The sequence below is a fragment of the Bombina bombina genome, chromosome 1, assembly GCF_027579735.1.
Source record: "Bombina bombina isolate aBomBom1 chromosome 1, aBomBom1.pri, whole genome shotgun sequence".
Classification (NCBI taxonomy): domain Eukaryota; kingdom Metazoa; phylum Chordata; class Amphibia; order Anura; family Bombinatoridae; genus Bombina; species Bombina bombina.
In genome coordinates, this window is record NC_069499.1 from 291,434,415 (window position 1) to 291,449,172 (window position 14,758).

Below are 14,758 nucleotides of genomic sequence, written 5' to 3' on the forward strand. Positions count from 1 at the left end.
ATCAACTACAAATATATACGGTGCATAATACAAAAAGGATGCAAAAACACAGAAAAAAAATACAAAAAATAGAAATACTGGGCATCCCCAGTACTAGAAAATACAATGTAGACGTCAGTCCAAACTTTGTGATAGGCCAGACCCTTAGGATGAAATGTTCAGTAATCGAACTGTATATGTCTTAAGGATATAAGCAAGCTGTAGGTTTAGAAGAAAATGCAGCTGGGTTATATGCAAGCGGTATGAAGTATAGTAACTTCAAAAATGAAGCAGTTCATGCATTAAGATTGCCTTGTATACAGCGTAATGATAGTATGAATGCCAGTATTCTCAGCGTAATAGCAGGCACGCAGGTGGCCGAGCAAGTTGGGAAGTCTTTATAAAGTTTAAAGGGACCCTATACCACCATACCAAATGTTTGAAATACTGCCCATAAAGTGGTGCTCAATATAGCTGTTCAAAAAGATAAAGCCTCTGGTGGGTTAAAATAAATCCTCTATTCACTTCAAATGTTAACAATGCTTGTGTAAAATAGCTGTAGGTAGTGTCAACAAGACCAGCTGATGCATTTTGGCAGCGTGCCATAGTCTTAGCTTCAATATAGCTGATCTGGTTTGATTTATTGCTAATTGCCAGATTCTCTCCTCCAGTTCAACAGCCATATCCTTTCCCATTCTTTTGTAAGAAGTATTTTGACAAATGAAGAGCAATTCAACTGTAGTTAGTAGTGGAGAAAAAATGGCCTCTGCATCTGAGAGTCATTTAACCGCATTGTGAGTTCCTTAAAGGGACATGAAACCCACATTTTTTCTTTCATGATTTAGAAAGAGAATGCAATTTTAAACATCTTTCTAATTTACTTCTATTATCTAATTTGTTTTATTCTCTTGATATTCTTTGCTGAAAAGCATATCTAGATATGCTCAAAAGTTGTTGATTGGTTGCTGCACATTGAAGCCTCGTGTGATTGGCTCACCCATGTGCATTGCTTTTTCTTCAACTAAGGATATCTAAAAAATGAAGCAAAATAAATAATAGAAGTCAATTGTAATGTTGTTTAAATTTGTATTCTCTATCTGAATCATGAAAGAAAGATTTTGGGTTTAGTGACCCTTTAAAGGAACATGAAACACAAAATCTTTATTTCAAGATTCCGATAGAGCATGCAATTTTAAGCAACTTCATGTTTTACTAATACTACCAAATGTGCTTCATTTTCTTGCTAACCTTTGTTGAAGAAGCAGCAATGCATTACAGGGTGCTAGCTGAACTCATCAGGTGAGCCAAAGACAGGAGGCATGTATGTGCAACCACCAATCGGCAGGTAGTTCCCAATTGTGCATTGCTGCTCCTAGACCTACCTAGGTGTGTTTTTCAACAAAATGTTATCAAGAGAACAAAACAACTTAGATAAAAGTAAATTGGAAAGTTGTTAAAAATTATATGCTCAGAATTTTAAAAGAAAATGTTTGGGTTTAATTTCCTTTTAAGCCCTTTTGCTAGAAAACCCTAAGATCTAATCAGAGATGGCAATCGAATATACTACAAGTAGATCCTCTTTAGACTTTGCTAACAACTCTGGAACAGACATCAGGGCATCTTCTTTAGAAAAATATCTTATTATCATATATTTGTACCAAGAGGGTCTATTCCAGTCTTTAAGAAGATGTTCTTTAAAATCAAAGTCCTTTTATCTATTATAAATCCACCAGCAAACAATTTTATCATGCAAATATTTGCACCATTTGTAACCAACACTTATTCTTTGTATTACGAGAATTCTTCTTGACATTAAACAAGTTATCATCATTGTGATGGAAGTTCTATTTTGATGAACCACTGGGACACCCTCTCCATCTGAAAAACTACCTCCTGGCCATTAGGGAGAATAACCCTCCCTGACATTGCCATACCTATGCGTACACTGGCGTTCAAAAGTTTGGGGTCACATAGACATTTCCCTATTTTTCATTAAGACACACATGAAATTAGTTTTAATAGGAAATAAAGTATTTGACAAAGTTAAAAAATAAATTATTTTAAGTGAAATAATAATTGTGCCTTTTTAAACTTTGCTTTCGTCAAAGAATCATTCATGTGCAGCAATTATAGACCTGCAGACCCTTGACATTCTAGTTGTCAATTTGTTCAGGTAATCTGAAGAAATTTCACCCCATGCTTACTGAAGCACCTCCCACAAGTTGGATTGGCTTAATCGGCACTTCTTACATACCATACGGTCAAGCTGCTCCCACAACAGCTTAATAGGGTTGACTGTGCTGGCCACTCCATTAAAGACAGAATATCAGCTGACTGCTTCTTCCCTAAATAGTTCTTGCATAGTTTGAAGCTGTGAGTTGGGCCATTGTCCTGTTGTAGGAGGAAATTGGTTCAAATCAAACGCCGTCCACAGTGTATGGCATGGCATTGGAAAATGGAGTGATAGCCTTTCTTCTTCAAGGTCCATTTTACCCTGTATAAATCTCCAACTTTACCACCACCAATACACCGCCCGACCATCATATTGCCTCAACCTTGATTGGCAGATGGTGTCAAGCACTCCTCCAGCATCTTTTCATTTGCTGTGCGTCTCACGAATGTTCTTCTTTGTGATACAAATACCTCAGACTTAGATTTGTCTGTCCATAACACTTTTTTCCAACTTTCCTCTGTACAGTGTCTATGTTATTTTGCCCATCTTAATGTTATCTTTTTATTGGCCAGTCTGAGATATGGCCTTTTCTTTGCAACTCTGCTCTCCTGGAGTTGCCTCTTCACTGTTGATGTTGAGACTGATGTTTTGTGGGTACTATTTAATGAAGCTGCCAGTTGAGCACCTGTGAGGTGTCTGTTTCTCTAAACTAGACACTCTAATGTATTTGTCTTCTTGTTCAGTTGTGCACTGGAGCCTCCCACTCCCACTCCTTTCTATTTCTATTTTGTTTATAGCCAGTTTGCGCTGTTCTTAGGAATTTCTCACATTAAGTAGCCTTCATTTCTCAGAACAAGAACAGACTGATGAGTTTCAGGAGAAAGTTCTTTGTTTCTGGCCATCATGAGCCTGTTATCAAACCCAGAATTGCTGATACTCCAGATACTCAACCAGTCTAATGAAGGCCAGTTTTATTGCTTCTTAAATCTGAACAACAGTTTTCAGTCGTGGTAACATAATTGCAAAAGGGTTTTCTAATAATCAATTAGCATTTTAAATGATAAACTTGGATAAGCTAACACAACCTGTTATTGGAACACTGGACATATGTTTGCTAATAATGGGCCTCTGTACGCCTATGTAGATATTCCATTAAAGAATAAGCAGTTACCAGCTACAATAGTCATTTACAACATAAGCAATGTCTACACTGCATTGCTGATCAATTTAATGTTATTTTAATGGACAAAAATATTACGGCTAGATTACGAGTTTTGTCGGTAAAAACTTGCGGGGCTAACGCTCCTTTTTTCCAGCACTTACTTTAAACAACGCTGGTATTATGAGTTTTCTGAATGGCTGCGTTAGCCTCAGAAAAGTGAGCGTTGAGCAAAATTTAGCTCCACTTCTCTCCTCAATACCAGCGTTGCTTACGGTAGCGGTAAACTGGAAAAACGTGCTCGTGCACGATTTCCCCATAGGATACAATGGAGCTGAGCTGGCTGAAAAAAAAGCTAACCCCTCAAAAAAAGCAGCGTTCAGCTCCTAACGCAGCCCCATTGTTTCCTATGGGGAAACACTTTCTAAGTCTAAACCTAACACCTTAACATGAACCCCGAGTCTAAACACCCCTAACCTTACACTTATTAACCCTTAATCTGCCGCCCCCAACATTGTTTCCACCTGCATTATACTATTAACCCCTAATCTGCCGCTCCGGACACCGCTGCCAAATACATTATCCCTATGAACCCCTAATCTGCTGCCCCTAACATCGCCGACACCTATATTATATTTATTAACCCCTAATCTGCCCCCCCAACGTCGCTGCCACCTACCTACAATTATTAACCCCTAATCTGCCGACCGGACATCGCTGCCACTATAATAAATGTATTAACCCCTAAACCGCCGCACTCCCACCTCACAAACACTATAATAAATTGTATTAACCCCTAATCTGCCCCCCCCTGTCGCCGCCACCTACCTACAATTATTAACCCCTAAACTCCCGCTCCCAACGTCACTGCTACTATAATAAAGTTAGTAACCCCTAAACCTAAGTCTAAACCTAACCCTAACACCCCCCTAACTTAAATATAGTAATTTTATTTAATTTTATTTAAATTATAATTAAATAAATTAATCCTATTTAAAACTAAATACTTACCTATAAAATAAACCCTAATATAGCTACAATATAACTAATAGTTACATTGTAGCTATTTTAGGATTTATATTTATTTTACAGGCAACTTTGTATTTATTTTAACTAGGTACAATAGCTTTTAAATAGTTAATAACTATTTAATTGCTACCTAGTTAAAGTAATTACAAAATTACCTGTAAAATAAATCCTAACCTAAGTTACAAATACACCTAACACTACACTATCAATAAATTAATTAAATAAATTAACTAAAATTATCTAAACTCAAATACAATTAAATAAACTAAACTATAGTACAAAAACAAACACTAAATTACAAAAAATAAAAAAATATTACAAGAATTTGAATCTAATTACACCTAATCTAAGCCCCCTAATAAAATAAAAAATCCCCCCAAAATAATAAAATTCCCTACCCTATACTAAATTACAAAAGAAATCAGCTCAGTGCTAACTTGCTCAGTGCTAACTTGGTTTGGTAGTCTTAAAACATGAGAACAAAAAAACATTACTCATTTTGATTTGTGCAAATGTTTTATAATTTGATCATTTTTAACTAACATAATTATATATTAATAGTGTAAATAAAAATGTTACCACCTATTGATTAAATTAAAGATTGTATTATTGAATTAGTGTTTCAGTAAGTTTACAAATGTATCTGTTGACACAACCAACACATCCACGAATACCAGAGTGTTATGGAAAATAATCAGTAGTAAGGGATATTTTCAGCTTTAGACAGTTGAATATATTTATAATTAGCTTAAATGAATCACCGTATTATATGTGGATATTTTTTTACAGGAATTTTCAAGTGCACTGGAGAAACAAAATGAACTAAATGCAGCTAAAGTCAATAAAATAACAGAAGAGAGTTTAAAAACGGATCCAAAAGAGAAGTCCGGTAAGAGAAAAATAATATAAAAATATTTTTGCAGACGACTCGCACAGACATCATTATTTATTTATTATAGCTAATCAAAGGAATATAAACCTAACATTTTTTTGTTCATGATTTAGACAGAGTGTATCATTTTTATAAAATCTACAATTTACCTTATTGTGCTTTGTTCTCATGGTATACTTTGTTAAAGAACATGTGTCTGAAGTACTACATAGTAGTGAACACTGCTGATATTAATTGAATTAATAACATCAGCCAGATTACGACTGCAACATTTTCGGCGTTATTTCACCTCCCTATAACGCTGGTATTACTAGTTTCAAAAAAGCAGGCTTGTGCGTGCGATATGGTTGCGTTGAGCTCCATATCGCACCGAAAACAAGCGCTGCTTTGACGTGCTCGTGCATGATTTCCCCATAGACCTCAATGGGGAGAGCCAGCAAAAAAAAGCTAACACCTGCGATTGCAGAATGAAAAGCTCCGTAACGCAGCCCCATTGATGTCTATGGGGAAATAAAAATCTATGTTTAAACCTAACACCCTAACATAAACCCCGAGTCTAAACACCCCTAATCTGACACCCCCGCCCTCGCTGCCACCTACATACACTTATTAACCCCTTATCTGCTTCTTGCAAAACTGCTGCCATATAGTGCTTTACACTCCTGAGCCTTCCCACCTGTTTTTCAATAAAGGGCACCAAGAGAACAAAGTAAATATATTAATAGAAGTAAACTGAAAAACTTTTTAAAAAAAATGTATGCTTTGAATTATCTGAACCATAAAAGAAAAAAGTTGGGTTTCATGTCCCATTAAATTATCTTGAATAAATAATGATGCCTGGTCGAGTAATCTGCAAAACAGTTCTAATTTATTTGAAATTAATTTATAATGCTTTTCTTGCAGATTTATGTGGAACAATTACAGAAGGAACATTGGGAGTTTATGAAATGCGGATTGGTCCAATTACCTTTCATGTGAGCACAGGCGATATAACCAAGGAAAAGACTGATGCCATTGTTAATTCAACTAATAGTTCATTTAACCTTAAATCAGGTATTTATTTAGTTATTAATATGTAACTATCTTAGTATCAATGCAGCATGTAATGTGATTCATAGAAACTGGTGAGGTTGCCAAAGGGCCTTGTTGAAAAGGTTAGATCATGTACTACATTAATTGAGCATCACTTCACCTATGTTTCCCACTGATTCATTAATGAGCATTGCAGCCATTAACAACTATAGTTGTGTGATGAGCACAATTCATGGTATGTCACACATCAAACACAAACCGCTAGCAACACAGAAGCATTTACATTACAGCTGAAACACACTTGCAAAATAGTTTATTTAAATATTACAGTAATTGTAAAATATGTCTGCTTTGTTATGGTAATGTATTCTAACTCAACAAAATGAAAGGTGTCTCACATATGCAAATAGGGGTTGGCTATGGGCATTCCGGGACATTCTAGAGGTGTGGTTGGGATTTTTCAGCTACACATAGACCCAACAAATTGAATTCATAAAGACTCTCTGGGCAAGATTACATATGTGGGGTATTTTTCAGCGCAACTGCTGAAACCCAATTGGATGATTTGACTGTGATTTGAATTTGTCCGCCAATAGGAATGCAAGGGTACCCCTATATAAAACGGGTACCTTGCATTCAATCTTTAGTGTGCGACTAGAGACCACATGAAGAGGACCTCCCTGTTGGATGGATGAAGATGAGGACAGACGTCGAAGAAGACCTCTCCACCTCCGTGCGATGGATACAGATACATTAGCACCTTGACATACTGACACATACACACTGTCATTCACACATTCTGACACACAGTCAACATACATACTGTCATACACACACACTGTCACTCACACAAACTGACACACAATGAAACATACATACTGACACACACACACACACACACACACTGTCACTCACACAAACTGACACACAATGAAACATACATACTGAGGCCCATTTATGGAGCTTGAGGGCCTGTGTTTTTGGTGAGTCTTCAGACTCACCAGAAACATAAGTTATGGAGTAGCTGCTCCATAACCCTGTCCGCATGCTCTGATGAGGCGGACAGGAATCGCCACAATACAACCCGATCGAGTACGATCGGGTTGATTGACACCTCCCTGCTGGCTGCTAGTCTGCAGGGGGCAGCGTTGCACCAGCAGCTCTTGTGAGCTGCTGGTGCAATGCTGAATACGGAGAGCGTATTTCTCTCTGCATTCAGCGATGTCTGTCGGACCTGATCCGCACTGTCGGATCAGGTCCGACAGACATATGATAATTCGGCCTCACTGACACACACATTGTCACTCACACAAACTGACACACAATGAAAGCTACATACTGACACACACTGTTACTCACACAAACTGACACACAATGAAACATACATACTAACACACACACACACTGCCACTCACACAAACTGACACACAATGAAACATACATACTGACACACACACACACACTGTCATTCACACAAACTGACACACAATGAAACATACATACTGACACACACACTGTCACTCACACAAACTGACACACAATGAAACATACATACTGACACACACACACACTGTCACTCACACAAACTGGCACACAATGAAACATACATACTGAGATATACACACTGTCACTCACACATACATACTGACACACACACTGTCACTCACACAAACTGACACACAATGAAACATACATACTGATGCACACACACACACTGTCACTCACACAAACTGACATGCAATGAAACATACATACTGACACACACACTGTCACTCACACAAACTGACACACAATGAAACATACATACTGACACATACACACTGTCACTCAAACTTACATACTGACACACACACACTGTCACTCACACATACTGACACACAATAAAACATACATACTGACACACACACACACTGTCACTCACACATACTGAGTCTGGCACACAATGAAACACACAAGCTGAAATAAAAAAAAGGGAATTTATATTGGTGCAGCAGAAAATATTGGGAGGTTGACTTGGAGCTACGTTTTGACAATATTTGAATGATTTACCTTCATAATAAATATATATACGGTATATATATATATATATATATATATATATATATATATATATATATATATATATATATTATAAAGGAATCCTGTGAGCACAAACACATATCCATACTTACAATTGTTTATGTATTGCACATAAATAAAAGTAAAATTGAGTCCATGCTCATAGGTATTAAAAACATGTAATCTGCCAAAATAACCTGTTTTCCTATCATTTTATACTCAGCAGCATATGCACCAGAGTGTCCAAAATTCAGGGGGGGGGGCAAATGTCCCCTCTTGCCCCACCCACTGGACGCCCATGTGTGTGTGTGTGTGTGTGTGTGTGTGTGTCTGTGGGAAAGTAGGAGGATGTGTGTGAGAGTGTGTCTGTGTTGTTTTGTGTCTGTGAGAAAGTTGTGGTGTGTTTCTTTTTTTTTTTCCTCAAATGGTTTTAATTTGATTTTTATGTGTTACAAATAAAAAAAAAACACATAATACATAACATTTAAATGAATAAGTGTCGGTTTTATTACAAAGTTTCAAGCCAGCTAAAATAAATTGTGTTTCTTTGTATATAACCTCAACAGAGGTTCGTACATCCAGTAATCAGAAGAATCCCTGTAGCGCATAGTCCAAGAATACAATCTATATGGAACATATAACGCATGTGGGTACTTGAGAACTATCAGGTTAATATGGGTGCTAATCGAGTGCCAGGGCCCAGGGGCTGGTGGGGGAAGGGGGGATTTTGCGGGTTTAGGTATTGGTGTTTAGTCGTTTCCCAGTAAAACTTAACATCTAAGAATGTATCTAACTTTTGTGTCTTAAAATACCCATATTCCTCTAAGATTAGAGTATCCTCCATATGAAATATCCATTTTGTTCTTAACCATTTCTTTAATTAGTTTGTCTGGTAACCATGGAAAAAAAACCTTGCATATTACTTTGCCATAAATTTCAGATTCATATTTCTGCAGCTGCGAATTTCCACGATTAGGTATCATTTGTAAAGCTACTTCCTGTAGCTGTACCAAATACACTAAGGGGGTTATTCTCTTTTTTCCTTTTAGAGACTGTGATTATAAACATTGTTTCTGTCACATACATACATATGCTACAGACAGCCAACTGTAGGTATTGTCATGACCTATAATTAAAGAAGTGTCTGTGAGGGCTTGATGTGCTTTTCTCACCATACTGGTGAATTGCCTGCTTCACTAACGAGTTCTATCTATATCCCTGCATGTTGTAAAGGCTTGTTTTGAGAATTCTCCATCCCCCACTCTTTACAAATAGGTAAATGGACAGTGAAAGCTTTATGCACATATGAGCTATCTGTATAAATATTAAGAGGTCTTTTGTCAGCTTCTAGTTCTGCTCTCTGTGTTGACATATCCAGGGAATTGATACATCCAGATCTCCTCATCATTTATAATGACAGTAAAACTTGTTTGAAAGAGCCATCCATAAAAGAGACATGACATCCCCAAAAATTATTTTATGATTTAGGTAGAACATACAATTGTAAACAACTTTCCAGTGTACTTCTACTATTATCAAATTTGCTTCATTCTCTTGGTATCAATTCTTGAAGGAGCAGCAATGCACTACTGGTTTCTAACTGAACACATGAGTATAGCCAGTATATATATATATATATATATATATATATGCACCTACTAATCAGCAGCTAGAACCTAGGTTATTTGCTGCTCCTGAGCTTTCCTAGATAAACCTTTCAGCAAAGGTTAACAAGACAACGAAGTAAATTAAATAATATAAATGTTTAAAATTGTAAGCTCTGTCTAAAATAAATCATGAATGTCTAATTATGACTTTACTGTCCCTTTAAAAACATGCAGCACCCATAAAAATCACAGCAGCGGTCTTTCCTGGATAGGCTTATGAAAAGAATGTAGATGCATTCTCCTCCTCAATTTCTGCTATACAATCACATGGTGTTCCTTGTATATGCATTAGCTGAGGGAAAAGATAGTTTGGAAGGTAATGTCCCTGTCATGTAATCCTAATACCCACGAAGCATGTTCTGTATGAATATGCAGATAGGTCAATAATTTTTCAAAATCCTACTATGGGCTAGATTACAAGTGGTGCCCTATTGTAAACATGGGGCGCTGTCATGCAAAGGCATAATTATTTTCTATCTTTCCACTAGCTTTTAATTAGTTGATACTAAAACTTGGAACTGCAGAGGTAACCAAATGTTTTAACTTTGAATCAGCTAGAAACACTGTGGATATTTGGATATTGGTGTCTCCCTATTTCACACCAATGGTTTACTGCCTAGAAACCAGCACAGGTGTAGACCTGATATGTGAGGATTGACTCCAGCCTCAGAACAATAACTATGTAGCCAGCCCCTACTGGAAGCCAGAACTCCCTATCCACAATATTTAGCAATATGATTTATGCCCATAACTATTCCCAAAAAAAATCTTCTGTATCCACGTAGACATATTTTAGGTGCTGACAAAGCAGAGATCCAGTAAGCCCAAACAAACCTGGGTGAGGATAAGTGCCAGAAGACTACCTGGGAAATACCAGCCACTTAAACTGGGATGTGCGATTTTTGGTGTCTATTGGTTTGTAATAAAGTCATGAAAAATGATATGCCTTCATTTTTTATGTAGTGAGCACACTGGTGTGTTGTTCTTTTCCCCAAGGCCCAATGTCTCAGATTCAACAGACTAAACATACTGTAAGCTGGACAATATCTAATTACCCCTGCTGGGTCATGTGACCTGGACTGTCTATAAAATAAAGTGTAATTATAACACAAGCAGACTTCATTAAACATCAAGGAATATATTTGAAAGGATTCTTAGGAGTCTTCACAGATTTAATTTTAATTTGTAAGTTCGGGATTTCTGTGTATCTGTGTGATCCTTTTATTTTTTATAATAATTGTTTTGCAATTGTGTCTCTATTGTCTATTGTTTAATTACCCTTTTTTATATCTAATTTCATGTATTTTTTTATGCACTGTGACCCTTTTTCTCAGATTAAAATATAAATTGTATCAGATCTGTCTTTGTGCTCTAGTAACTGAATTCAGCTTATTTAAGCTTGAAAATGATGTTACCAAAGGGTTATTAGGGGTAGCACAAAAAGCCCAGAGTTATACGTTTTTGGGTGGTGGTAGCACATGTTCCTGTTTGGGGAGGAGTAGGTAGTATTTTTGGGGATTAATGTGGGTTTGTTTTTCTGCCCTGTAAAGGATTTGGGATAAGGTACCTGGAGACTCTGTGACATTAACCCTTTAATGCACGCACTCTCCCTGATGTCACAGCTTGGCAAGTAGCTCTGTTTTTGCCAAGCTGGTAGTAGCAGTAAATATTTGTGAACATTGAATTTTGGGGTGGCATGGGTAGGATTTGGGGTTAATTTGATTGGCTTGTAGGCCCTGGTAAGGAATTGGGATACTGCAGCTGGAGACCCTGTGCTGTTAACCCTTTCGTGCCTGCACTCTCCCTACTGTCACAACTGGACAAGTAGTTCTGTGTGTGGCAAATTGGAGGCAGAGACTGGCGTTTAGCCCTGCCTGAAATAAATAGACTAATAAGTTTAGTTAACACTGTGTTGTACACTAGTGATACTTGTTATACCGATGGGGGTTTTGTAACCTATTGTCCCCTTAGTGCCTCACGGACAGAGGTGGTATTTGTGTAGTGGTGACACCTCTGTCCATGACAGACACAATAAGAAATATCGCGGTTGTGTTAGCTTGCACATGTATTACAAGTTGAAAGTTAATGGGTGCACTGGAGCATTTGTTGAGTTAGTGCGACTGAAGGCCTAGCGTAAAGTAGATTAAAAAAAATTTGCACCAAACACAACATAAATACATTTAAATAAAGTGTTACACTTATATACACTTTCTGCTAAAAATTATTCGCATAAATATGGTATATGTCAAAGTATTTGAGTGGAAAGGGCTGTAATGTGTGTGTGTATATTTACAGTATATATATATATATATATATATATATATATATATATATATATATATATATATATATATATATATATATACACACACACACACAAGCCCAATTTTGAAAAAGTTGGCATATTATGGAAAATGCAAAGAAACAAACAAAAAAGTAATTTGAAAACCCATTAGTAACACATTATTCAATGTTTTACTTTGTGAATTTAATGTATTTTTGAAAATATACACTCATTTCAAAAAAAAAATTTTTTTTTTAAATTTATAATTTTTTATTGGTAGTAAATAAAATAAATATACAAATACTGAGGAGACGCAGCTCCAAACCGACAATATAAAGTTTACAGATATACCAAGTGGGGGTCTGCATCTTACAAATTGAAACATAATTTCAACACTTACAAAGTACTGTGAGCAGAGTAGACTTATCGAGCCTTGATTCATGGCTGACAAGTCTGAGATCAAGGGGGGGGGGGGACTTCAAATCTGAGCATGTAACAGATTTACTAACGATAAGAGAGGAGGGTGGGGGGAAGGAGATGTGGTAGAAGTGGAGGGGGAAATGGTATAAAGAAGAGTATCAGGAGGGGAGCACGGGCCATCCAGTTGAGATTGTGTTTGTGTTAGAAAGGCTACTGTCATAGAGGGGATATAGGCTTGGAGCTATGTGTCTTGGGCAGTTGCATTGGGCCTCCAGTCTGTATTTTGGAACTCCTTCCAGTCAGCCCAGATCAACTCAAACAGGTCAGACTTATTTAGTTTGTAAAAGATATCCTTTTCCATTGTATAAATGTATGCCATATTATTACAAATCATTACCCAACTTGGAGCCCGTTCCTTCTTCCAGGAGCATGCAACAGAGTACTTTATAGTCATGAACAGGTAAATGCAAATATATGCGTGATTTTTAGGTAGAGAGTGTAGATTTAAGTGGAGGAGGGCTGAGTCAGCTAGCCTGGGAAGCCCAATGCCAATGCTCTGTAGTACCGAAAAGCACCTAGTCCACAGGGGCCGGATCACGGGACACTCCCACCATATATGTAGTGCATTACCCCTATGGCCACAATTCCTCCAGCATTTGGGGGACACTGCCGGGAATATTTTCGCTAACCTTGTGGGTACGTAGTACCAATGAGTGAGAAGTTTAAAATAGGTTTCATATAACGTTGTGCAATGTATAGCTTTCTGGGTCAGGGAGAGAGCTCGTTCCCACTCCTCCAGGGAAGCGTGCCTACCCGTCAGCGTCTCCCAACGGGAAAGATGGGAAGGAGTCTCCAGGTCTTGGGACCCCCCTAGCAGCATATAATGGACTGAAAGAGGCCTGCACAGCCTATCTCCCCTTGCCCAGATGGACTCCCAGAGGGTCAAAGGTCTGTCTAGGGTAGGCTTAAAACCCCAACTGCTTAAAAAGCTCTTAATCCTCTGGTATTCAAAAGGTAGATACGATGGGATCTGGACCTCGGCACTGATCTGGGATAATTGTTTAAATGAGCCTCGAGGGCACGTGGACCAGAGGTCCGCTATATTATTGATTCCCAGTTGGACCCACTTATTAGGATGAGAGTCTTGGAGGCCCGATAAGAGGCCTGCTATGGAGGCGACTGGGGAGGGATGCGGAACCACGAGGGGGTGGTGCTGTATTCTGTCCCAAAAGCTAAGGCATTCGCAAACCACAGGGTCCGTTAGGGCAGGCTCCCTACGACAGTGTGGAGGGGACCAAATTAAGTCACGTAAGGCGATTTGAAAGGGCAACGAAGCCTGTTCAATGGATTTCCACTTGGCCTCTGACGACTTTACCCCCCATTGAGATACGTGGGTAAGCATTGCAGCCTCGTAATACTGTATCACCGACGGTGAAGCTATGCCCCCCGCGGTTTTGGGAAGTTGAAGTACTCTATGTGCGACTCTAGGGGGTTTATCTAACCAGATAAGTTTGGTGAACCCACTTTGGAATTGAAGGAGCAGATGCCTCGGTATTTTAATAGGCAGGCAGCGGAATAGGTATGTCAGCCTGGGAAGGAAGGACATTTTCAGCGCTGTAATCCTACCCACCCAGGAGACATGCTGGAGGTTCCAGTCCTTTCGTAGAGAGCGGAGATAGTTGTCTTTTATTGTTTGGAGAAAGCTGCTAGAGATCCTGACACCCAAGTGTAGGACAGAGTGTTCAGTCCAGTCAAATTTATAAGACTCCGTGAGAGAAACTAATTGTACCTTCGTAAACCCCTGCGTATACACTTGTGTTTTTGATAAATTCAACTTATAGTAAGAGTGGGCCCCGAAAGTGGTGAGTATATCGAGGAGCCTAGGTATCCCCTGATCGGGGTGTGATAGAAACAATGTTACGTCATCAGCAAAGAGTGCAATTTTGTGCGCAGTGCCCGACAAGGTGACTCCTTTTATTTGGGGGTCAGTTTTGATCTGCTCAGCCAAAGGTTCTATGGATAGGGCGAACAAGAGTGGCAAAAGGGGGCACCCCTGTCTGGTGCC

General features: G+C 38.3%; 1 protein-coding gene across 1 annotated transcript in view; it reads left to right on the forward strand.

Annotated features, from left to right (window-relative positions):
- Positions 1-14,758, forward strand: part of LOC128657683 (protein mono-ADP-ribosyltransferase PARP14) — a 411,551-nt gene that overhangs the window by 196,255 nt on the left and 200,538 nt on the right. Inside the window, exons 10-11 of the mRNA XM_053712086.1 lie at positions 5,130-5,229; positions 6,136-6,285. Coding sequence (XP_053568061.1) covers positions 5,130-5,229; positions 6,136-6,285 — 250 coding nt within the window. The remainder of the gene's footprint in view (positions 1-5,129; positions 5,230-6,135; positions 6,286-14,758) is intronic.